We start from the raw sequence: 27,733 nt of genomic DNA on the forward strand, positions 1-27,733 counted from the left end.
ACACACACACACACACACACACACACACACACACACACACACACACAAACTAAGTGATTTTCATTCCAGTTACATTCCAGCTTGAGTTACTGAGTTCCTATGGGATCCATAGTCTGGATTGTTTCTGGAACCATGAAAAATTCCTGCACTGATCCAGAGTTAGTCATATTAAGAACATTACCCTGGAACTAAAGCCGCCAAGTAGAATGTCAATACACTACAAGAAGAAGTTGGTATTGTTTAACATCAAACTGTCAATGCAAACTAAAAACCCGAAATGTAGTTTTAAAAACTTACCTAAGTTTTCTTTTCTGGTGCCTTTTGTGATGAGCTAAAGAAAAGTTAATTCTGTATTTATGTCACAACTCTCTATATAACTTTGTATATTGTTATCTGTGTACATGTTGCTTCCCTCAACAGAATGTAAACTTAATGGCAAGAACTGTTTCATTTTTGTCTCTGCATAACTAGTGCCTCTTCTAGTGCCTGGAACATAATAGGTACTCCAGAAATGACTGTTGGTCATTTATATGCTGAAGCAGCAAAATTAAGACTCACAGCTTACACTTCATCATCCCAAAAGTTTATGTTGGCAACTATCAACAAAGATAACAAGGTGGTTTCCTTTAAATATCTTGCAATTCTATTTTTCCTTTTAAAATTTTATTTAAAAATATATCTTGCAAAAGGGCAAATCATTGAGTTTTCCTCTTGACTACACATAAATATTCTTATAAGCAAGTCATATGAGTTACACCAAAAGTTTTCTTTTAAAACGCTATTTCTACCACATGTTTAGAAGCATAATAAATATGTATTCATATTTTTCTTACTTAAGCAAGTCCATTAAGTGCCTTATAAAATCTCCTTGACCAAGAAGTAAATATCGCCGCATAGCCTGCATGTGCTCCAATAAACTGTATTTTTTATTAAGAACATCCAATAAGTATTTGCTGGTCTCAAAATAAGCTGCATCAATTTTTCCCTGAAATGCATTTTCCAAATCTGTGAATAAGTCTGCAGCTGCAACAAAAAAAGAAAAGTATATATGTATACTTTATTTGCATTTTAACCAAATCAGGAAACCGAAAAGACATATAGATATATACATATGTCAATAATGAACATTTTTAAAAATCCTACTCTTCTGAACTGAAATGCTGTTAGTACTAGACAATATGTGAAATCATAACCATTTCATCATTACCAAGTAGAATCATTGGTAACTTTCAAAAAATCTAACACCCAGTTGAATTTACAGCAGACTAGTATATTTTACATAATATCTACAGCTGATAATTTAACAGAAAAACAGATGATCAGTACACAATAAGCAGAAACCAGTGGTACTTGAAATCATAGATACTGCAGTTCAAATAACGTCCCCTAAAAACAAGCACATCGATTTCATTAAAAATATAATGCTATCAAGTACAAAGTAACATGCTATTGATCTACTACTAACTATTTAAGAACCCAAAGACTGATGTAATAAGGTATTCTCAACTATATGTCAATCCAATGGAAATGAACCTCAGAAGAACTGCATTATAAACTCTAGCTATTATAAGGCAAGTGTTACTCCCAAATTCTACCACTACAGCTTCTGCAAACTAAAAGGAAACTATATAAGAGATGTCTTTTAGGAATGTATTTAAACAAACTTGGAAATAATGGGAAAACCCAGGGCTAATTAAAAAAATATTTTATTTGTTCTTTTTCTTTCTTTTTTTTTTTTGGCAATTGGGGTTAAGTGACTTGCCCAGGGTCACACAGTTAGTAAGTGTCAAGTGTCTGGTCTGAGGCTGGATTTGAACTCAGGTACTCCTGACTTCAGGGCCAGTGCTCTATCCACTGCGCCACCTAGCTGCCCCATTATTTGTTCTTCATACTAATAGATCCATACACATTTGTCTTTTATATTTTAAGGTAATCTGAATCTTTCCCTTGCTTTTTTTTTTCATTTTCAAGGAATACAAATGTAAAAAAAGAAACTTTGTCTAGTTATTAAGAATAGCTAAATTTAAAAGTCAGTGGCTTTTTTAAGTGACAAAAACATCCTGAGTGATGTTAATCTTCAACTGTTTGGTTACATTTGATTCAACACATATTTATTAAATAACTACAAAACACTACGCTAAGGGCTGGGGACATATAGAAGATGTAAGACATGGCCCTGCTTTCATGGAGCGAACAATTCAATAGAAAAGATAAAATTTTACATGAATAGTTATGATAAAACGCAGAAGGCAATAAGTACAAAGGAAAGGCACAGGCAAAAGGAGGTGATAAAGGTTTCTTAGGAAAGATGGCACCTAAATTTCAACAAGTAGAAATAAGTGACTGGAGGACAGAGAACAGAAAATTTCATTCAGGGTGATGGCATGAGCAAATGCAGAGAGACAGGAGAAGTCAGGCTGAGAACAGGAACCAGTAAATGATTCAGTTTAACTGGAAGTCTGAAAATAGCCAGAGAAATCTATTTAGCTGGAAAAGAGACAGCTATTTAGCTGGGGGGAAAAAAAAGGCTTGGAAAAGGCCATAAATGCCAGTATGCAGAGTTTATTTAGTAAGCAATGGATAAATATTGAAGGCTATTGAGTAGAAGAAAATCAGTACAATTCATTAGGAAGATTATTTCAATAGGAGCATAAAGGATGAACTCAAAAGTGAAGATACAAATAACAGAAAGATCAATAAATCAATCAGCAAGTATTTATGAAGCCCTTCTTTTGTGCCAGGCATTATGCTAGGCAATGAAAATACAAGCACAAAAAACTAATCAATCCCTATTCAAGTTTACACTCTAATGGGGAGAGACAAGTACATATAGAAATATACATACAGCATAAATGACTAAATACAAATAAATACACAGTAATTAAATATAAGGCAGTTTAGAAAGGACACTAGCAATTAAGGGGATCAGGAAAGGCTTCATGCAGAAGTTGGTGCTTGAACTGTCTTAGAGGAAGAGAGAAAACTCTATAAGACAGGAGATAAAGGAATGGCATAAAGAAAACTTATGAAAATGTATGGAGCATGGCCACTACAAAATGCATGGAGTCATAAGAGATGGAGTGTTTAGCATGAAGAACAAAGAAGGCCAACTTTGCTAGATCACAAAGTGTGGGAGGGAAAGTAATGTTTAAAGAAGCTATAAATATAGGTTAGGGCTAGATCTGGTAGGGCTTTAAGAGCTAAATAGGGGTGCTTATATTTTATTCTAAAGGGAATAGAAAGTCAATGGACTTGATTCATTAGGGGAGTCAAAAGGGCAGATCTGTGCTCAAGGAAAATTACTTTGGCAGCAGTGTAGGATATACTGGAATAGTGAGAAACTTGAGGCAAAGAGACTAATTGGGAGGCTGTTGGAATAATCTACATAAGAGATGATGAGAGAGAACAGATAAGCATATATATAAATATTTGTTTAAATTCATTTCCTTTTTTTAAGGAAGAAAACAGGGTAAGAAAACAAGGTGTAATTGAAAGGATTGGGGTAGGACTCAGGAATCCTAGATTCTAGTGCTAGTTCTGCCACGAGTCTCAATGTATGACTTTTTTGTTTCCCAATCTGTAAAATGATTACAGTAAATTAGATTTCTCAGGTTCCTTCCAGTTTAAGATGTCACTGAGAAAGCGTATAAAAAGAAAAAAGAAAGAAAGGTCAAGATCAGAGCATGGGGGGAAAAGTTAGGGAATCTGATACAGATGACAACCCTGCAATGAAGAGTGAGGAATGGTCAAACAAGTTGAAGAACTAAAAAGGAATAATGTCACAAAAAATCCAAGGAGGAGAGAGCATCCAAAAGGAGAGATGGCCAAGCATCAAATGCTGCTCAGTTCATGAAGGATGAGAAATTGACTTGGAAGATAAGCTAAGATTTGCTTTATTATACCATGAAAAGAAAGTTACAAATTATTAAAAACAGTCAATTGCCATACTTTTCTAAAAAATGTACAAACATAAAAATGTGTAATCATAAAATGTTATAAAAATTAGTAAAAGGAAAAAAGCAACATTGTATCCAGAAAAACATCTTAATGCACACAAGTACTTAGTGAACTACATGCTTTTTATTTTCAAGACTTCAAAAAGCATACTCAATAGCTGAGAAATGAATAATTAACTGAATGTTTTTAGCATCTGAATCAACATACCATCTTTTGGAGACTCTGTGGACTTTGTCACAGCTATCATCTTTGCAGTTGGTGTTTGATCATGACAAACTTGATGCAAGAAATTAATAGATTTTCCTATCAGAAGAACCTAAACAAGGACAAAAAATCCTGTGGTTATCTTCGTGGAAATTATAATAATCCCCAAAATTATGCACATCCACATGCAATATTCAAAAAATCTTAGCACAGTTTTATCAACACTTAAAACTGCATTAAGACATCATACAGAAATATACAGAGATTATATATAGAGTATATACAAATACATATGTAATACATAAAGTACAAATTTACTCATGTGAAAACCTAATACAATGCTAGTTGGTAGTCTATTTTTTTTAAACCACACTTTTGATTTCAACGGAACTCCCAGTGAGGACACTCCTCCCAATACAAGTGGACTCTGCAACTTTAGAGTCTTAGAGAGTTTGCCTGGAGCATTAAAAGATTAAGTGACAACCAGGTCCATAATCAGAATGTTTAAGAGGAAGAACTTGAACTTAAGTCTTCCTGTCTCCAATGCCAATTATTCATTATGCTATGTTTTCTTCTCCTCATAAATATTTGATTTTTTTTAAAGTTAACATATCCTATGGTGTCCCCACCCACAAAAAAAAAACCCAGCTGTTTTACAAGACATTCACAATATCATCCAACTGCTATCCAAGAAAATTAAATATCCAGATAATGAAGCTAGTTTTCTCTCTCTCTCTCTCTCTCTCTCTCTCTCTATATATATATATATATATGTATATATATATATAGCAACCCACTTATTTAAAAAAATAACATTAGTACAAAGAGCAATACAGCATTATAGCGAATCATTAAATAATACAAAAGCTCTTCTAGCCATACCTTTCTGGACTGGTCCATTGTAATAAAAGAAGGAATCATAGATTTTCTTAAAGTATACTTATCATGCCACAGTCGATCAGTTTTAACTGTAGGATCTGAAGCTACAAAAAACTGAAAGGGAAAGGGGAAAAACATCTTAAATATTAAGAAATAATATTATTTAGAGTAAAACTGACTGTCTAGAACATATGGGGAATATCATTCTAGTTAGCTATGATTTCTAGATAGTTTAAAGTTTATCCTTTAAGTAAAAATACTCTTTAGAAATGTTAAACATTTTGAATGGAAATATTCCTAAAACATATTACACATTTCCTCACATTCCTAAACAGCCATTTCTGCACATAACTGAGCTTTTATTTCTTCCTGGATTTGCATTATGATTTGTTTTCAAACTATGATATAAATTAGTAATGATTTCAAAACTTCCTGAGAGGTTCATGCCTTTTTTTCCCCAGGTATGTCTACTTTAATTTTACTGAGTTCATCCTACTGCAGTGTATCAGCCCTCACTGGGGTAGGGTGACTGCTTGTAGCAAGCCTTTGTCTTTTCAATGTGTTGATTCTAATCCATTGTGGATTTTGTTTGAAGATAAGCAAGTTTGTAAGAAGTGTGTATCAAGAGTCAGTCTGTGTTAGAGCTCACAAATAAAGTGCATGAGCATTACCCCTGACTTTATATTCACAGGTTTATCTCACACTCCTCTCTTTTCCATATTTTATGTGCCAGCCAAATCAGAATATTCATGACTATCAGAACTCATTCCATTCTATAATAACCAGTCATTAAATAATACTGTGACATCTTGTAAAGAAATTGAATGATGGAGCAGCTAGGTGGCAGAGTGGATACAGCACTGGCCCTGGAGTCAGGAGGACCTGAGTTCAAATCCAACCCCAGACACTTGACACTTACTAGCTGTGTGACCCTGGGCAGGTCACTTAACCCCATTGCTTAGCCAAAAAAAAAAATATTTAAAAGAAATTGGAATGACTGACACATGTATAGGAGAAATCATTTTGGAGGAGTAACTTAAAGGAAAGCATTTTGCTCTACCAATGTAAATATTTTTATAGTCAATAATAAAAATAGTGTATCTCATACTCTCTACATCTTTCAGTCAATCATGTGAATATAAAGAAAAGATGATGCAGGGGCAACTAGGTGGGGCAGTGGATAGAGCACCAGCCCTGAAGTCAGGAGGACCTGAGTTCAAATCTGACCTCAGACCAAACACTTGACACTTAGCTGTGTGGTCCCGGGCAAGTCACTTAATCCCAACTGCCTAAAAAAAAAAAAAAAAAAAAAAAAAACCTAAGAAGAAAAGGTGATGCAAACTAAGTGGCAGAGTAGATATAGCACCAGGCCCTGGAGTCAGGAAAATTCATCTCCCTGAGTTCAAATCTGGCCTCCCACACTTACTAGCTGTGTGACTCTAGGTCTTAACCCTGTTTGCCTCAATTTCCTCATCTGTAAAATTAGTGGGAAAAGGAAATAGCAAACCACTCCAGTACCTTTGCCAAGAAAACTTCAAATGAGGTCACAAAGAGTCAGACACAAATGAAATGACTGAACAACTGTACAGGATCATTTATAAAAGCCTGTGCTTTCACCAAGGATGCCCAAAAAGTAAGTAGAAGATTATTTTCCTAAAGACTTTATAAAGATGAGAAAGTAAGCATACAAGATTGTAATTCTTGATATTCTCATGGCTAGCATTTTTTGGTAATAAAATGTACATTTTTTCCATTCCTCCCCTCTTATATCCATCTTAAGAACTGATCGACACCTTTATAATTATGTCATTTAGCCAATGAGCATTTATTAAGTACTTACTATGTGCCAGAACACAGAATACAAATACAAGCAAAAGGATAGCCCCTACCCTCAAGGACCTTACATTATAATGGATGATGATATCATATGAAAAAGATGTCAAGGGGTGGTGGGATGGGGGTGATGGAAGGTACTCAAGAGCAAGGGCATGATGGAGAAGTATGGATTGCAGCCTGGTGAAAAACAAGGAGATGACAAGATTGGCTATCCTCCTTAAATGGAAGAATAACAGAGACCCGAGGGCATTTCTGAAGTGTGAATTCCAGGGCTGAAGGGATGGTGTGGAATAAAGAGTTTTCTAGGGCATGACAGAGGAATTTGGATTGCAGTCCAGTGGGAAAGGAAGAGATGTCTGGTCTAGGCGCCCTCCTTAAATGGAGGCTGTCATCCTCAAAAGAAATCTATTTTATGAATATTTAGTCTAGCCCAGATGCTTTTCCATCTTTTCCAGTCTTCATCTGCTTTTTGTCCTTCCAATTTCATCTTTAAACACTCTTGGAATAGCTTTACTTAGCTGTATCTCTTATCAGGTTTTCTATAAATTGCTTCTTACTCTTTCATAAAGTTTCAGGTTATCTTTACATGAGAATAAAATCAATTTCCTTAACTTTGTAATTTTTACTCCAAAGAGAACCTGCGCAAGAAGATGCCCTTCCAATGAGCTTCAACTCCCTTTTGTCTTGTTTTTGTATAAAGTAAGACAGTAAGGATTAATACAATTCAGTTCCTCCAGTATGTCTACTCACTATTGGTCACTGGGCACAAGACTAACATTTAGAGTATTAACTGTTAAATTAATGTTTATGGGTTATCTGAAAACACTAGATCTCTTTTCTGACACCTTGACAGCATCACTAAAGTAGACCTGCGAGGACAGAGAGCCATTTTATATTTTTGCATCAATGGGCTGCCATGACCAAATAAGTCATTACCAAGTGACCAACCTACTGGGTGATTCACCATTCTGTAAATATCTAGGTGGGTCCTTGGAAAACAATCTTTTGTCAATAGTACAAGTATTATAATGACTGGGGAGCTCAATCTAAGATTCCTAATTTAAATGCTACTTCTACTACTAAAGTATATGGTCAATAAATATTTACTGAATAGAATTTGTGTCATCTATTTTCACTACTCAGAGGTTTTGCTTAATTCCTAGTTATTGATTACATTCTACATGTTACCAATTCTTACGTATTTCGGATATGGATATGTACATACTACAAAACCCACAATGTGAAATCTCCATTTATAATATTCTCTGTCATATGCAATTTCGCAGGGTGGATAGTTGGTACAGTGGAGAGAGTGATGGGCCTGGAGTCAGGAAGACTTCCTGAGATCAAATCTGGCCTCAGACACTTACTAGCTGTGTGACCCTGGGCAAGTCACTTAACCCTGTTTGCCTCAGTCTCCTCATCTGTAAAATGAGATGGAGAAGGATATGCCAAACTACTCCAGTATCTTTGTCAAGAAAACCTCAAATGGGGTCATGAAGAGTCAGAAACAACTGAAAAACAACTCAACAATAACAAGAAATTCCTTATTGCTACTGGGATCAAATGAAAACTCTTGTTTGGCATTTAAAGCCCTTTACTATCTGACTCTAACTTATATTTTCTGAATTACTCCACTAAACTAGTCTACTTGCCACTTACTATATGCAAATTTGCATTTCTAATCTTGAAGTCTTTGCCCAATCTATACACATTGCTCTCCTTCTTTACCTTTTCCTCTCAAAATCCCTAAGTCTATTTAAGGTTCAAGTGCCATCTCCTACATGAAGACTTTCCTGATCGCTTCAAACGTTAGCGTTCCCCTACCAAATTTGTTGTTGTTGTTGTTATTCAGTCGTGTCTGACTCTTCCTGACCCCATTTGGGATTTTCTTGGCAGAGATCCTGGAGTGGTTTGCCATTTCCTTCTCCTGCTCATTTCACAGATAAGGAAGCCAAGGCAAACAGGGTTAAGTGACTTGTCCAGAGCCACAGAGCTAGTAAGTGAGACCAGATTTGAACTCAGGTAGATGAGTCTTCCTGACTTTAGACCTGGCACACTCTCCACTGCACTACCTAGCTGTACCCCCCACTCCAAATTATTTTGTACTTAACTTTGAATATATTTACTACTTATCTACTTTTTTTTCAAAATCATTCATTCAAAAAATGCTTACCATAGTAGCACTTAGAAGGTATTTGATAAATGCTTGTTGAATTGAAAACATCTTAATATACAGTCAGAATCAAGTCTGAATTAATGTTTGTGCCTATATTTACTATATTTATTTCAAATACACATCTTAAAAATAGCAATCCAGGTAAATCCTAAGTATACAGTACCTATCCCAAGTCACTCCAATACCATTTTTATTTAAGATTTTTAATTTTTACTGTTCTTATTAAAAGGAAATAAAAAATAAGGGGTAAAGTAGATTACTAAGGGGTAAAGTAGATTACTGAGGAATCACAGTTAGGGATATCATTATCCACATACTAGAAATGAGCATATCTAGTAGAAAAGAAGGGTTTCTTTTTTGGATATCTACCTCTAAACGAAATTAAAGGAACATTAAAAATTAAATTCAACTTCAGAGAAATCTACTTCTAAGCAATCAATACAAAAACAGAAAAGAGTTCAGAAAGTAGGAGATTATGCTAAATCTTAAAGTAACAAGGTGAGCTGTATGAAATTCACCATTCTATTTGGATAGGTTTCCTTTTGCCTACTTGGTCAGGTTGTACTAAACCTGGATTGATTAGGACTAGAGTTTTCCTATATTTGGTTTTATTTTTTTTTCATACATTACTTTAACTTTAATAGCAGATCAACTTCAGGCTCAAGGTTATTAACTTAACTGATGAAATCGAGAGGATCAATAATGACTTTTAGAGTGAATGACTATCAGTTTGAGCCTCAGCAATTATATTTGTTTTTTAACCTTCTTTCGAATTTCTTTAAACTTGACTAAAAACAGCATTCCACAAAACAGTTCTTTAATCTTACTGTCTAAGCATTTCAATATTTGTGTTTTAATCAGCTATATGGCAATGGCTTTATCTCTCTGGGTTTCAGTTTCCTCATCTGTCAAGGGAGGGTATTAGGCTAAATTGTTCAAGGTCCCTTCCAACTCTGATATACATCCAACTTGTATATTTCATTCATATATGTATGTATGTATATATGTGTGTGTACATGTACATATACATGTGAATACATATTACATATAAAATATGCTTCATAATATGTCTATTGCATTTCATCAACCTATTCCTAAAATATTAAATAAAAAGAAAAACGAATCAAGAGAGAGAAAAATTCATCTCTTTTACCCTGTAAAACAATTAATGCAAAGAAAAATCTCAGATTTTAAAATAGGAACATCCTAAATAGAAAAGAGTCCTCATAAATAATAAATATTAATGATATAATAGTGCCTATACTATGCAAGCAAATTTTTCCAAATACAATATAACTTTTACCAAAATACTGCTTACTTAGGATATGATCAATTTATACAGAGATTATAAGTTATCACAGAATTTGAAACTGGAAAGGACCTTAGAGGGCACCTAATCTAGTCCCCTGATTTTACTGATGAGCATCCAATGATGACTCAAAGACAGTAAGTGACTGGCCAAAGGTTCCATGGGTAACAAGGTACACAACAGGTATTCTGGCTCCAAAGGCAGTGCTTTCTAGACTACATTACAACATTATGTAAACCAACACATTTTAGAATTTAAAGGATGCTAGAAGATCCTGCTTGCTCCAAAACATATTCCCCACTAGCTTTTCATAATGCCATCCTCCCCTAAATGGTCTCAAATACTCCCAAATAGAGTTATTACTCCAGTCAGATAAAGTCAGGTCATTTTGTCAGCCAAAAAAATCTTCCACTTGGCAAGTCATTATTGCTAGGTTGCCTACTTTAGGAATGTCTTCTACTCCTACCTCTACTCTTTTCTGAATCACCCCCCGCACACACACACATACCTATATTCTTCCTTGCTAGAAACTTTTCCTAGCTAAATGAGTCCTTATCAGCCTATTGTAAGAGAGGTGAGAAATCAACAAGATACATTTAAATAAGACCATACCCCTTTCTGAGAAGCATATGGCCCTCTTACATATTATGGAATGACCTTGCTGTGTAGTACTAACCCAGACCTGAATGCACCAAACTAGGAAGCAAGGTCAAGAATCTGGAATAACCTGCGTAACAGGTCCAGGGTTATTTCTCACATGATCACTGTCTGCCATAGTGTCGAGATTATTCTACCCAAGGTCTAGACCAGGGGTTCTTAACTTGGGGTCTGTAAACTTTTTTGTTTTTTTTTTGTTTATGTTAATAGCTATATTTCAATATAATTGGTTTCCTTAATGATTCTATGTATTTTATTTGATGCATTTAAAAATATTATTCTAAGAGGCCCATAAGTATTTTATCAGATTGCCAAAGGGGTCCATGATACCCCCCCCAAAAAAAAACCTTCTGCTTTGGACTTGTTCACATATTTATACTGTCTCATTAGATAACCAGTTGTATCCTCAGTTGACTGTGATCCATCCCACTATATTTCTTCTTTCCTTAATCCCCTTCACTCAATCCAGTAGGCTGTCATAAATTAAGAGCCTTAACTCAGGTGCAATAAAATGTACACATAACAAAAGACTACTGCTTTAGCCCCATTAGCCTAGTCTAGTTCTTCTAGGGAAGTCTCTAAACATCCAAGAACAGCTATAAAGAGCTAGGACGATAATTGTTTCCAAAAGTCTAAGATTCAAATACATATTACCTTTAAGGTGACAAGAGAGGGATTGTCCCTTACTTTTCTAATTAGCAAGTAAATTTTCAAGATTATGGAGTTGGCATTTTAGCACGGAGAACTTGGCCCCAAGGGTCATGGGCACTTAGTATTGGAATATGAAGACAAGGAACAATTTCAGTTTCAGCAATATAAGAGATGATTTTGACAAGAGTCCAGGAACGGAATTCATCAGCAGTAAAATTTTGTTGACAAATTTTCAAGTAGCAATCTTGGTTTTACTCATAATGACAAGCAACTACATAAAGAGTCAGTAAATTATTTTAAATACTTTTAAAGGATGACTTCCCTTACTCTCTCTGTACTCTGGGGATGACTTCATTTTATTATCCATCCAGTAGCTTTTTCCCCACCTCCCATGTACATGTTATCTCTTCTATCAAAACAATGCGAAAGGAGTATCTCACTTTTGTATTTGTATCACCAACTCTTAGCACTAGGCTTGACCCACAGTAGTACTTAATTTTTTTTCATTCATTTATTATGTTTTCTATACCAATACCCAGGGTATTTAGTGGAATGAAGGGTATTTTCTAAAACTATCCTTCACAGTAGTTATATGGGTTCAGGTTGTGCTAATAGGGTTATGGTCTTGTATTTGATCCTGTTATTAGCTTGTTAATGAACTGATATGCACATTTAAGACTCCACTCACAGCAGGCATTGATAATATATGCCTTAATTTTTTTTTATAAAGAAACGAACAAAGCAAATCACTTGAAGCCAAAACTCCTCATCTTTAGAGGTACTTAAGGTGTTTGTCAAAACAATTATTAACACATAGTCAATGCCAAAAGTTTAGACATCAGAAAGAAAAATTTTAAAGCAGACTTATTTGGTTTACATTAACTCTTTAATTTTGAATATACAACTAAAGACCACTTTGAAAGACATAAGGGATTGCATGAGGCTATCACTGCTTTAGTAGATTACATTATGCTCTATAAAAATAAAAAACCTTTGGCCTAGCAAGAGTAATCTAAAAGGTTACTCAACCAACAAACTATATGTGTCATTGTTCTGTAGCTTGCCACTCAGCATATTAGATTAATTGCATTTACAGTATTTATCTACTATTCATTTAAACAGAAGAGCTAGTTTTTACAGACAACACACTAATTTATCCTGGTAATTGGAGTGCAGACGGATTTTTATCAGTGTGAACAATGAGAAAATTTAATTTAAAAAAGAAAAAAACCTCAGACAATTCAGTCATCTTTAGAAGTTATGAAAGCATTGCTTCATCTAAGGGCAAAGTAACATGCAATTACTCTACCTAGAAAACATCTAGTAGCAAACACAAAGAAGCATAGGTACATTTTAGATTATAATTAATCCTGTGAAAAATATATAGTTATAGAGAAAAAAATCAAGGTCAGAATATAATTGCGATATGCTTTTATTTTATTGATGCATTTTCCACTCAAGGTTCTTTAATTTTCACCATTATGTCAAACACAGAAAGAATTGAGAAAAAAACATAATTGTACCATGATTTCTCATTAACTGTTGGACAAATGCCAAGGCCTCCTTACTAAAAACAGAAATAAAAAGGGTAATTTTCTTAGCAAGCAACTTAGTTTCTGAGAATCAGATCCATTAATACAGACCCTTGAAAGATCCCAACTTCAACTTGTCAATCAAATAGATGACTAATGTGAAGAGATTTCTCCTAAGGCCACACCTTGAGAAAATAAAATAGCCTTTGGATAAGAGGAGTGGGTGATTGGTCACCCCTTTTTTGAATAATAAAAGATACTTTTTAAAGGGAAAATTTTAAAACTAGAGTAATTCTTGGCTGGAAAAAAGTGTTGAAATAAAAACTTAAGTCTTAAATGAATTCAAAGGGAAATTCTGAAATTATGCCATTTGATTATCTCGATTTCACAGATCTTTATGCTCAAAAGAAACTGATGATGAAAATTTTATTACCTTTGTATATAAGTATAGTTAAATGTGAAATCATCACTTCCAAAGTAAATAAATACAACACTGGTTTCCTTCCTTCTTTTTCTCTCCTCTTCCTTTATCTCTCTCTTCTCATCCCCAAAATGCCTAACTCCTTTTCAGCTTTGCCAAGAGGTTGAACAATCTTGATAAGTGAGTCACCTTATTTCCATCTCATGTATATAATCATCATGACCAATAGAGAAGATTTATAAGTTATTCTGTCAACAAATAGGTATAACTGTATAGGCAGCTAGATGGTGAAATTGAAAGAATGCAAGGCCTGAAGTCAGGAAGATCTGAATTCAAATCCAACCTCAGACACTTACTGGCTGTGTGACCCTGGACAAGTCTCTTAACCTCTGTTTGCCAGTTTCTTCAACTATAAAATGGGGATTAATAATAGCACCTACTTCTTAGGATTGTTGTGAGGACCAAATGAGATAACAATTGTAAAGCATTTAGACAATGCCTGGAACATACTGAGCACTATATAAATATTAGCTATTACTATTAGTGGAATTTCTTCTTTATTGCTTTTCTGAGATACTTCAAGTCAAGCTAAGAGAAAATTTTGACAGAATAACTAGAAAATTTTCTCAAATAAGGGAGGAAAAGGGTCAAAAGATAATCCACATAAAGAAGAGATAAGAGAATCAATTTCTACTATCTAAAAATATTCTATGTTGCTAGGAGAACTAGCTAATACAACTAAAGAAAATATCATGGTACAGGTTGATAGCCACATCCTCCAAGAAACTATACAAAAGCAAACAAATATATAAAACAAATGAATACAAGAACTAACAAGGAAATAAATACTATTTTTTATGTAAAATACATGAGGCATCAATTATAATCATTTATAAGTTTCTTTTAATGGTATGTTACCAAAGAAAAACCTACAATAGGCTAAAAATAAGAGTAATACTGTTTACTACTAACACTAAAATGGCTATTTGTAAAAGCATGGCAACTCATCAGAAGTCATCTATAACTGAAAAACATAAGCCCTAACAGAGACCATAGCTGTTTGATATTGTGGGAAGCAAAGATTCAAATTCCATCCCATTTCCCACCACAGATAGTAACAATTCATATTTACGTAGCATTCATAAGGAAAATACTTTTGTGAAGTAATAGAAGTATTATTATTCTCATTTTACTGAGGCTCTGAGAAGTTAAGTGACTTGCCCAGTTACATGACTAATAAGTATCTGAAGCTGGATGTGAAGCCAACTGCTATTGGCATTTTAAGATTTGCAAAGTGCTTTATGTTCATCATTTCAATTGATTCTCACAATAATGCTATTAAGCAAATGCTACAGATATTATTACCCCTTTTTACAGATGAGGAAACTGAGGCTGAGAAAGGTTAAGGGGTTTGCTCAGGGTTATGCAGCTAAAGTCTGAGTTAGGTTTCAAATCCTGATCTCCTGACCCCAATTTCAACATCTTATACCATGCTGCCTCTCAAAAGGCACAAAGAGATACATTCAGCTACATCAAGATATACAGTTCAAACTACCAAATATATGTCAAACATAATTTGTATATGCTATTATTTTAAATAAGATTTTATTTTCTCCATACTATGTTTGTAGAGTAGAATGAAACAAAGAGGTTCCTAAAAAAGCATTCCATATTTATAATGTACGTATCTTATTGACCCAATATCACTAAGCCTCCACTAAAAATACTAGTAAATTTGGAAGTGTTTTCATTAAATTCATCCTATGCATACACACACACAAAAACACACAGCTCAAAGTATTTAGGAGGGGGAAGAAAGGTCGAGATAACATAGAGATTAGATCATCTTTCACTAAGTAAGACCTGACTCTAGATTAAGGTTCATTTTTTAAAAATGAGATTGATAAAAAAAAATGCAAGCGATGTTCCTCTTAAGAAAGAAAACTAGAATTTAGTAACTACATCCAAAGAAGCTAAGCTGGCTACTTGGGAAGTAGCTAACCAAAAAAAAAAAGTCAGAAACAATGTACATGTTTTAGAGTAGTTTATAATTTTAGCTATAACAATATTTTCAGAAAAATATTTATATGAATCATTATTTACCTTTTTGCTAATGAATACATATAGTCATACACTTACAAATATTTCCATATTTCAAAATAAATCAACATCAATAAAATAGTAAATACAAGGATTTTCATGCTGTTTCTCAAAAAGTAACATTTAATAGGTATTCATTAAGTATACAAAATATGATAATACAGTAAGAGTATATCAACATCCTGGAGTTATACATTTAGTTCTATTTCCTTCACCTCACCAGCTCTAACATTCCAGGAAGCTTATAAATGATCCATGATAAAACCAAAATTACTTAATACAGTTGTAATTTTTTAAAAGGCTACAACATTCATGTTAAATAATCAATAATTCAGTTTTCAAAATAGCTACCACATCATCCTATAAATAAAGAACAAGGAGCAAAACTAACTCTAACAAAGGAAATGCTTTACCAAATCCTACTACCACAAAAGTTATAACAGCTAAGAGCAGGAAGAATTTAAGTTGGCACATCTGATGAATTAGAAAATTGTGTTATGAGTCAGATGTAAAAACTCTAGCTCAAATTTCATTTCTTCCACTAAGACTTTTATTAATGAGCAAATAAAAGCCCAGTTCACACTTAGCTGCTAAAAATGAAGGATACCTCTCACTACATAAAGCACATAAATTTATTTTAACATTCAAATATCTGGAATCTCGACCCCTAGCTGTGAGCTGTTAAACAGTAGAATCCATTACAAATTCATGCTATCTAATTTCCAGTCCCTCAGAGAATAAAGTCATTTCCCTCAAAAAGCTTACATTCTACTGAAGAGCAATGTCATGAAAGCTAAAAGAGAAGTTATCTAGGAGGACAGAATGACCTATACTGTCTAAAGCTGCAGGGAAAGGAACATAAACATAGCTAGTAAATACAAAGGAATTTAAGGAAGAAGAAAGAACACTAACAACAATGCAGTAAGGTGGATCAGGAAAAGATTCACAGAGAAGTGACTGCCTTACCTGATAGCACTGCATGAAGACTGGGATTCTGAGAGGGAGAAATGAAGAGAGATCATATAGAAGACATTGGGCATGACCTACTTATATTAAAGCTGGGAGTAGGAGATAGAATGTCAAGTTTGGGTAATAACTACTCTAATTTGGCTAGAATGAAAAGGAATAACATTAAATAAGTAAGGCATGGTAAGTCTAAGCCAGAATTTAGAAAATTTCAAAGGCCAGACTGAGGAGTTTCTGAGGAGCATAACAGTCAGACCCTGTGCCTATGGAAAATGATATTTTTTAGCAGTATGAGCGATGGTATAGAGAGTCTGGAAGCAGAGAAACCAATTAGAAGACTGAAGGATGATAAGGACCTAACACAGAGTAATGATAATTTAAGAGGAGAAAATCAGGGATAAAATGTCGTGGAGAGAAAATCTTTAAGATTTGGAAAATGTGTTAGCTACAATAGACGAGGGAGAAGAAAGAGTTAAGGATAGTATCAAGGATATAAAACTGCATCACCTAAAGAATGGTGTTGTTTTCCATAGAAATAGGAAAGTTTGAGGAAGAGGTAGGTTCAAGGAAAATAATGTTTCATTTAGGTCACGTTGAGTTTAATATGCCCAAAGAACATCCAGCATAAAGTTGGTAATACAGAACTAGAGTTGATCAGAAAAAACAGGGATGGATATATGGATGTGGAAATCATCTGAATAAAGAAGATAACTGAACCTTTAGAGTGAGGAAATCACAAAAGGAGAGAATACAGGCCCAAGAGCTTAAGGTAGCAGAGTTAAGACTAGAACTCAAGTCTCTCAACTTCATTTCAATTGTTCTTTTCAGTAAATCTGGTTATCTAATATTTTTATTTACTTTGAAAAATGCAATAATGCAATATTAGTGAAAAAGGAAGGAAGGACAAGGACTCTGGTGTCCTTAATCCTAATCCCATATTCCAGTCAAAACACACCATTGCAGTGCCTAAATTTCTGAAATTAGTCCATAATCACTCTCACGTTGTCATACATGAAGCATCTAAGTGATGTTGCTTTTAGGGATGAAAAAACCAAGGCTCAGAGAGTTTTCAGCAACCTAATATTCAGACAACTTCAAATGTTCATCTCTGACTCCATCTTTCTCAGGTCAGATATAACAGGGACTTTCACTGACCAAAGTTTCCTCAGAATCACCTGAACGGATAACCTCTGTTTACCTCAAAATTTCTGCTCAGACTTTATTTACCAAATACTTGTGTAATCTCAGGTATATCACTTACCTCTTGTGTACTCTGATTTCTACATTTATAAAAAGTAAGACAATATCTGAATTCTAATAACCTCAAAGACATATGAAAATTAGACAAGACAGGAAAGCATTTTGAAAAATACAAAGCCCTATAAAAATGTAAGTGATATTAAGGGAAATGTAACAGTAAAAATTATCAATGATGGTAAAAAGGCTAATTATCTCCCAGGTATTATATATCTAAAAACACTGTATCATTACTTACTTCGTGATATGTATCTTCCAGCTCTCCATCATATATCCAACGGTAAAGAAAATTCAAAACAGGATGCGATACCAAACTGAGAATATGTTGTACTAGGGATCTCATATATGGATCTCCTGTTTTAGTATAGGCATGGACTGCTGAAGCTAGTTCACCACCTTTCCTTCCTGGGAAAAAAAAAAAAAAAAAACATCAATTTTTAGAGATCAATACTGACCAATTTTAACATATATGCTAGAAAGTATGACTAAGACTGAGCAAAGAGAGAGAAAGATCACTTAATAATAGTTTTAATTTTGGCAAAAATTATGTAACTAAAGTCTCTTTTAATTTTCATAACTAAATTATGATTTTTCAATACTGCTTGAGCTATTTTTGGATGAAAAGTTATATTACCTTGAATTATTCACAAATAGTAAATTATTCCTAAAGAGACTAATCATGATTACATTTGATCAGAAGATAAAGCTCAAATCTTTTAAAACACAGACTCAACAAAAGTAAAGTTGTTAACAAATATTTAAATGAAGATATTCAAGGTGGCATTAAGATTCTTTGTCCTCTGCACACGAAGCATTGCAAATAATTTTTTGCCCATGCTGATGGTATGAAAATAACTTTAGGTTTTCATGAGAGTGCTCTTTAAGGATAACTCAAATTAATAATAATTAAAATTAGTTACTACTTTTTATAAGAAATCACTGATGTGAACATTTTAAGTTTGCTTAATACCTAAGAGACATTAAGAATTCGACACGTAATTGTACCAAACTTTTAAACTGTTTTAAGTTCCATTTAAAATATAAACAAAATTCAAAGATTTGTAAACTTTCTTAAAGTATGATACATTATTCTAATACCTATTTTTTTTATTATTTCTAAGTCAGGTAACTAGATTCCCCGACAGTTTAATTTTTCAAAATAAAAACATCAAATTCACAGTCTTTGCTTCTTCCCAGATGAAGAAAAACATAATAAATCTATTAATTTTAACATTCACATAAAGTGGAATTTCCAAGCATTTGGGGTTGATCAGAAAAATAAAAAGGTTATTTTTAAGCTAGTATTGGACTCCACAGAAAAAATGGAAAAATGTACCACAGTCATCTCTAAATATGTCTTTTTTTTCCTGTTTCCCCATTTCCTGTTCACAGAAAGGATTTAACCTCATAATATACATCTCTTCAGCTGAACTGAAATCAAAATGATGGAAAAAGGGAGTAATTTTCATTTTGGATATCTGTAGAAGTATAATCATATTTCTACATAGAAACAACCCTGATATTTCAAACTAAAACTTTATACTTACAAATCAGTGTTAGTCACAAAGCAACTACAGGAAAAAAAAACTTGGTTAAGCAACAAAAAAAAAAGGTTTTCATTAACATTAAAAGTTGTAGGCATCTTTTTTTTTAATTGTAAAACTATACTCCTGTTTCAACAGAATCTTTTTTTTTGCTAAGGATTTCTTTTTGCCATGTTGGTAAGTAGGTTTTCCTGTTGCTTTAAAAATATTTCCAACTCCATATAGTCAAATCCACTAATTTTCATTCATTCACTCTTTCAAATAAGCATTGTCCAATAACCAAGCGCTAGCTTGCACAATACTGCAGTAAGGAATAAAAAAAAAATGCAAAAGGAGAACAAAGAACTTGCCTTTCAGAATTTACAATTCAGTTAAGAAAAAAAAAAAAGCAAAACAATTTTTAAAACAGTTCTAGAACAACAGATAAGCTGTATGAAATACTATGTGGCAAAGTCCAAGAAGGCCTAAGGCCTAAGAAATTCCAAATAAAGAAAAATATATTTTGAGGTAATTAGAAGTTTTCATGGGGTAACAGGATCATAGATCCAGGGTTAAAAAGAAGCCATCTAGCCCAATGTCTTCACTTTACAAATGATTTAACTGAAACCCAATGAAAATAAATGCCTGGTCAAAAGTCATAAAATAGTAAGCATCAGAGGCTGGATCTGAATCCATAATCTCCTATTTCAGAGCCAATGCTCTTGAGCTGTGTCTTAGGTAATGCTAGATCATGGAAGAAGGCATTTCAGGCAGAGGAAAAAAAGTAGCAGAGGTTATGCCTGGGGACATTTTATGGTGAAGAGAAGCGAAGGATTATAAAAAAATGGGCTTGATTTGAGCATGGTGGCCCATATGTGGTCCCAGTTAGCAGGGAGGTTAAGTCTGGCATATTTCTTGAGTTCAGTAGTTCTGAGCTGATGGGCTATGCTAATTGGGTGGCCACATTAAGGTTAGCATTAATTGATAAGCTCCCAGGAGCAAGGGACCACCAGATTTACCTGAGGAGGGGGCAAAACAACCCAGGTCAGAAACAAAACAGGTCAAAGTTCCTGTGCCAATATGAGTGGAATACCACCTGCGATTAGTGATTTCACTTCCAGCCTAGGCAAGATGGGGAAAGGGAAGGAAGGAAGGAGTTAAGGAGGGTAAGAAGAAGGAAGGAAGGAAGGAAGGGAGGGAGGGAGGGAGGGAGAAAGGAAGGAATCTGTTATAGGTATTTAAGAGTATTTATACAATATTTAAGAGTTCTCAAAGTACTTTAAAATATCTCACTTAAAAGCAGAAGAATTAAATATTCAACATATAGCAAAATCTTCAGAGAATGAGGTGTTCTGATAAAGAAAAATTTAAGATTAAACTATACTACAGTTGTGAAAACACACTGTAGTCAGGAAAAGCAATAGTCAAAATGTCTATTAAATGAAGATACTGTATAGTTAATGTATGCTTTTCAAGTCAAAAATATATTTTTCAAATGAAAAATAAGGAATATTCACATTTGTAACTTGAGATAGGATTTTTTAGCACTTTAGTAGATTCTATTAACATTCACTCTTTTGTTTATCCTAGGGGTTACATTTTAAGTTACAGAATCAGTAAATACTACCCTATTCCTCACAGAAATTTCATAAACACCAAATTTAGTAACAAAAAAGTTAATGAGGCAACATTTCCTCTAATTATTTCTGATGAGTTCAACTGTACTTCTTTAAAAAAATAGGAATTTTTTATTATTAATTTTCTTATTAATTCTCTTAAATTACATTATGGACAAGGGATTAGTAAGGGGAAAGAAATAAAAGTTTGTGTTAACTTGCTCACTTTCCTACTAAAATAGAAATTAGACTCAAGTATACTAGATTCTTGAAGGTATTAAAATATGAAACTGCAATGGTTCCTTTCAGGTATAATCAATAAACAAACTATATATTAAACATCCATGTGCCAGGCACTGTGCTAAGTGTTCAGGATATAGACAAAATAAAAGTCCTTGTTCTCAAACAGTTTACATTCTAGTTTCATTAACTGAAGTTTACTACAACTACTTCAATAAACTGTTGAAAAATATGATTCAAGATAAATAAAAAGGCCAAAATGTTTATATACTATTCAAAAGATATAGCTATACATCATAAATGTTTGAAGACTGAGTTTCCCTATGTTCTACCTAGGCTTGAAATACAAGGCCTATTCATGGGTTGTATCACACTACTAATGGGAACAGAAGTCTTATCAGACTCTTAACTGGGCTAGCTAAGTGATCAACAAAGAAGAAAAAGAATAAAGATGAAAAAAAAATGATACAAAGCGCAGCCACTTCAACCTAACCTGGATAAACAAGTAGACAAATAGGAAAAATGGAAAATGAACAAAATGGAGACTTATTCTAACTTTCATCATTTCTTGGAGACATTTAACTGAAGTGAAATAACCGCCACAACATGGAGGCTGAAAAAGCTCAGAAATCCACCAAAGTACACATCCAAGAATAAACACAGGCAACCAAGGGCAACACTTAATTTAGAGTACAAACGTATCCACAAAACATTCCAGAAGATGATGATGACATCCTCCATGATTAAGAAGCATCACCTCATAAAAAAGCAAAACAGAACTAATGAAAAAATAAGAATATTGGTGATTTCCTTAATGAAAATGAGTGAGCCAAAGACACGATTTCAGAGGAGATTCCCTAAAGACTATATCTTGAAAGTCACAGAACTAACCATAATCACATTATGGTTACAGGGCAATGAAAGCGGTCCTACACAAAGTCCAAGTAAAAGGATTCCCTATTGATACTGAGATTCTCCAAATATTCCTCTTCAAAGATGACATATCAATTGCATCAAGCCCTAGATCTTTACAGGCCTGTCATGAAATCAATAGTAATGAAAGAGACTAAACTTTTCCATCCATGCTGGAAAAACAAAGCAGATGAAAAATGCCTAAGACTATGAAATGAAACTGTACACTAGTTTATCAACATGAAAATCTTGGACAGGCACTGCAGGTGGGTAACAAGGATCTAGGTCCTGAATAGGAAAAAAAGAGATCAGGTTGGAGAGCATTTGGGAAATGGCACAGTACTTTCAACGATCCCAAAATGCTCACTATCACAAATCTCTTTAATACCAATATTCTCTGGAAACTATTCTCCTGATAAATGTAGAATATTACAGTCTCAGAAGACTAAAAATAACAACTCAAGAGGCAATAGTAGCCATAAAACAGGCTGTAAAATGTTACTAACAATGACTTGCATGTAAGAAGTCACATAAAATATATTATCAATAATAAGTATTACCAAAAAGGGAATGAAAACAAAATATAAGAGATGAACAACCAAGTGGTACAACAGTACTCCTGACATACATAAAGTATAAGAGGAAAGTCTTCAGTACATCAGGATGATCTTTTATAAGGAACTAATAGAAAGAATAATTCTTGTGCAACAAAAATCATAAAAGAGGAAAAGATGTAAAGGTAATACCTATGACAATGAAATCACCAATTCAAAGTTCTAAAGTTCTTATGCAATAAAAATTATACAAGATGAAAAGATGTGGAGGGAATACCCATGACAATGAAATCACCGATCCAAAGTACAAAAATTCTTTAGTATACAAATTTGACTAAATCATGGGTATACACCTTGCAAAAAGATATAGATAATTACTTGATAAAATCCTCATTGAAATGCTTTTATAGCTAAATATAATTTTTCATTTCTTGATAACCAGGAATTTCTTAGAGTATTCTATTATACTATATTTTATGTTTGCATGTATAATTATAGTATTTATAAAGCCTTAGTCTTATAGATATCAACAAAAGGATGAAATGTCTTCTTGTCATACTCCATACTTAGACACCACAAGAACTCAGGATTGTTTGTATTAGACAAGCTCCTTGAGGGCAAACTTTTTTATATTCCCTATTACAATGCTTTGAGGAGAACTTAAAAGTAACAAGGAAAGTATGAAGGAGGTTTAGATGCAAAATAAAAGAATGTCAGGGAGAGTAACAGGGAAAAGTAGAAGAAATTAAGATTATTCAAACTGGAAAAGATAAGACTAATCTTTTCTATCTGATTTTATTTTATACTCCCTCATGCAATACTGAGAAGATTCTCAGGACTAGGAAGGTGATAGTTCTGCTCTATCCTGTGAGAGCTCGTTTTTTGTTCTGGATCTGTAATTTAATCTGTGCAAGAAACTTTCCTGCGGAAACTCCTTCCACAGATGCACCTTGGCCATTTATTTGTAATTTAAATGGTCTTACAAGCCTTACTGACTTTAAAGTGAAGCAAGTATGAGAAAAATATTTTCTAAGAAATGAAAAAAGACCTTGACAATGATCAACCAGTGCTGCAAGGGTCTTCAACCTTATTTTAGGATCGTATGTCCAGACTAGGAGACGACGAAGTGTTAAGCTGCTTTCAAGTCCCAAATTTACACCTTGATCATCCTCTAGCTGAAGCTGGGGAATAAAAGAGAGACAAAAATTAAGAACTAATATTTTTTAAAAATTAGTTAATGTGTTACACAATTTCCTGTTTTATTTAAATTGATTTTATGAAATCAATTCTTCTAATTTTAAAAAGTGATTAAAGATGTTTTTGATGTATGAGATGTACTGAACTTTTTTTGTTCACATCTATATTTACTGTTAAAAAAGGATGACTCTCTGGGAAGGGAAAGAGATTAAAAGTAAATATAAGTGAAAGTAAAACAAAAGAGATTATTTTTAAGGAAGAAAATGACAAAAGAAAGGGCTCAGTTTGGGGAAAGTTCACTAATCGTTTCAAGGCACAAAGAATCCATTAAATATAGGGAAATAGGACACCTTAACTAAGCCATAAGATTTCCTAAATGTGTTCCTAAAATGGAACTTTGCTTTCAGCTATGGGATATGCCAAAACTAGATGCTTTCTCCAGGCTACAGCGAAAAATTTTACCAATAAGATTTTTATTTTTAAAACAGGCTAACATAAAAATCTAATTTAAAATATTCTACCCAGCTACAATTATTATGCATTAGAAACACTAAATAATATGGAACTAAAAAAAATGTAAATGTCATTTTACCTGGGAGTGTAAAACAGAAAGCAGTCTATAGTATTCTTTAAGTTCTTGATGTAAGGCAGCACAAAAGCTCTGTATAGGAAAAAAAAAAAGTATAATAAATCTATTTGTAGGATAATTTTTAGAGCAGACTAGCATATTAATATATTTAATTACACAGAAGTCTTTGAAGAAACAGCATCTTGTGTTTTTCAGCTTAATTCATTCTTAAATTATATTAAATTTTATAATACATGGGATTCACGTTAGTTTAAATCTTCATTAAGATATGCCAAAACTCAAGACATAAAATTGTATCCACTTCCAAATATACAACTGATGGACTTAGAGCAGATTGAAGCTAATTATTTTTCTTTATTTTCCTTTCTTCCTTTTTTATTTTTATTTTTCGAACACCACTAATGCAAAAATTTGTTTTACATGGTTTTATGTGTATAATGGGTATCATAATTCTTAATATATCAATAAGTGGGAGAGGGGATAGAGGGAGAAAATTTGGAACTGAAAAAAAATTAAATTTCTAAATTATATAAAAAAAAGATATGCCATAAAATCACTTTCTTCTAAACTCCACCTCCAAGTTGGATTTCTTTAATTCTTCCTCTCCTCTCCACCCTTTCTCTTTCAAAGGTCTGGAGAATGTTGGATTTCCCATCTTTCCATCATTATCCTAGCAGAATCCCCAGGACTGCAGAAGCTGGCAGCACTGTCTGTATTATGAGTCAAGGGAAAACTGGACACAAGATTCACCATGCTCAAGGAGAACTTCTTGAACATACCATGAGTGGAAGAAAAGGATAACCAGCAACTAGGACCTATAAGTTACCCCTTCATCACCTGTGCTCCATAAACTTGAGCCCATTTTCCCCTGGACTTTATATATTCTTACAAGATATTTTGTAGGGAGGGATATTTTAGAACAACCTTTCTTACTAAACTACCTTAACAATACCCCTTTCTAAAAGTTACTTGAGGCTAGCTAAATTGATGTTCAACTATCTTGGGAGGAAGCACGCAAGTGGGCGTTCAAGACAATGTCATTAGAAAACAATCCCCAACTCCTCGTGGTACACCCTATAACCCTGATGGGAAGATGTATCCTTGCTCTGAACCCAAAGGGCTGTATGACACAAAAAAGGCTAAGAATCCCTGGTTTAGGTCTTCACAGCCTCTTACTTTGGCTGTTACAGCAGCCTTGCCTCCTAGTTGGTTTCTCTTCCTAAAGTTTCTCTCCAATCCAATCCATTCTCTATACAGATGCCAAAGAGTTTTCCTTAAGTGCAGATTTGAATATATCACTCTCCTACTCAATAAATTCCAGTAATCCCTCTAGGACTAAATATAAACTAGCTGGCTTTAAATCCTTCACAACCTAGTTCCAACCTATCATTCCAGTCCCATAATACATTATCCCTATCCCTATCCTACATTCCAGCCAAAAAAAGCACTGGACTTCTCTCTGTTCTTTACATAGGATACTCTTCCAACAGTCTTTACACTAGCTATCTCCAGTACCTGGGAGGAATTTCTTACTCATTTATATTAATAAAACTGCTCACTTCCAGTAAGATGTAGATTAAGACTTCTACACAAATTTTTTCCTGATCCCTTCAACTGCTAATGCCCTCTCTCCGTAACTTTGTTGTTATTGTTGTTCAGTCGTTTTTCATTCATGTCCAACTCTTTATGATCCCAAGATTCTGGAGTGCTTTGTCATTTCCTTCTCCAGCTCATTTTACAAACGAGGAACTGAGGCAAACAGGGGTAAGTAACTTGTCCAGGGGCCACACAGCTAGTAAGTGTCTGAGGCCGGATTCAAACTCATAAAGATGAATCTTCCTGATTCCAAGCCCAGGGCTCTATCCATTGTACCACCCAGCTGCAGTCTCTCCCTAATTAGTTTGTAGTTAACTACCTTGCATTTATTTCATACTCATGCAGTTATCCCTTCCACATCACAACTTGCCCTATCACAGTTTCAATATATCATGGGTCGGCATAAGAAATTAAATGGGAATTTTGAGGAAGTTTTGCAGAAGCCACAGATGACACACAAAGGCCAACAGACAACACAGAAAAAGTTTAGAAATTCAGAAATGCATAAAAATATATATATATATATATACACACACATATAGTATTATATAATACAACCCAAATATTATATTATACAAATATTATATAATACAACCCAAATTTTACAATAAGGTATTGAAAACACCCCATAAAAGAAAAAGAAAAAAGAAAAAGGGGCAGCTAGGTGGCACAGTGCATAGAGCTCCAGCTTTGGAGTCAGGAGGACTTGAGTTCAAATCTGGCCTCAGACACTTGACACTTAACTAGCTGTATGACCCTGGGCAAGTCACTTAACCCCAACTGCCTCACCAAAAAGCAAAAAAAAGAAAAAAAAAAGAAAGAAAAAAATTAGACTTCTTCTCTGGTATAAAGGGAGGGTCAAAAACTTTTATGCAGATTTTCCAGATCACAGAGAAGTCACACCCCTAAACCCCATGATGTGGAAGGGATAACTTAAACTATATATGTATGTGTTGTCTCTCTCTGATACAGCACAAATTTTTTAAGGATAAGAATTGTTTCATTTTTGTGTGTGCATATTCCCAGTGCCTTACATTGATTCTGGCACATCATAGGCACTTAATAAAGGTTTGTTGACTGAATGAAGATTGACTGTATTCCAGGCATGGAGATATACCTTACATGAATTCATGGAGGTAGGGGAAAGAAGGTCACATTCAAGGAATATCTATAGAGCAGTTTAGCTGAAACACAGAATGCATTAAAAGGAATATAATGGAATAAATAAGAAGCATAATTGGAACAAGCTGCCTTAAACAGTGGCTGAATTTATAATTCTTCCTAGTGGCAAAAGAGAACCCCTTAAGTTTTTAGCAAGATGAGTTATATAGTCAAATAATATGTATTAAGTCTGGAAAATAGCTGGATGAATAAATGAATGAAAAAGCATCTATTAAGTACTTACTATATGCAAAGCAATAGGCATATAAATAGAAAAGAAAGGCAATTCTGCTTTCAAGAAACTCACATATTAATTGGGGAAAAAATTAGTGTAAATAATGAATCCTCTGAAATAGCTACACATATTTGAATTTGTACTATCAAAGTTATAATTACG

The 27,733-nt window shown here is 33.8% G+C and overlaps 1 protein-coding gene across 1 annotated transcript in view; it reads right to left on the reverse strand.

Annotated features, from left to right (window-relative positions):
• The window catches only part of LOC114046104 (gamma-tubulin complex component 3), a 144,861-nt gene that overhangs the window by 42,582 nt on the left and 74,546 nt on the right, over positions 1–27,733 (reverse strand). Inside the window, exons 9-14 of the mRNA XM_027866357.1 lie at positions 24,583–24,651; positions 23,842–23,974; positions 18,187–18,353; positions 5,044–5,154; positions 4,165–4,273; positions 834–1,023 (exon numbers count right to left, since the gene is read on the reverse strand). Of these exons, the coding sequence (XP_027722158.1) occupies positions 834–1,023; positions 4,165–4,273; positions 5,044–5,154; positions 18,187–18,353; positions 23,842–23,974; positions 24,583–24,651 (779 nt within the window). The remainder of the gene's footprint in view (positions 1–833; positions 1,024–4,164; positions 4,274–5,043; positions 5,155–18,186; positions 18,354–23,841; positions 23,975–24,582; positions 24,652–27,733) is intronic.

Source organism: Vombatus ursinus, unplaced genomic scaffold (genome assembly GCF_900497805.2).
Source record: "Vombatus ursinus unplaced genomic scaffold, bare-nosed wombat genome assembly UNPS02014781.1, whole genome shotgun sequence".
Taxonomy (NCBI): domain Eukaryota; kingdom Metazoa; phylum Chordata; class Mammalia; order Diprotodontia; family Vombatidae; genus Vombatus; species Vombatus ursinus.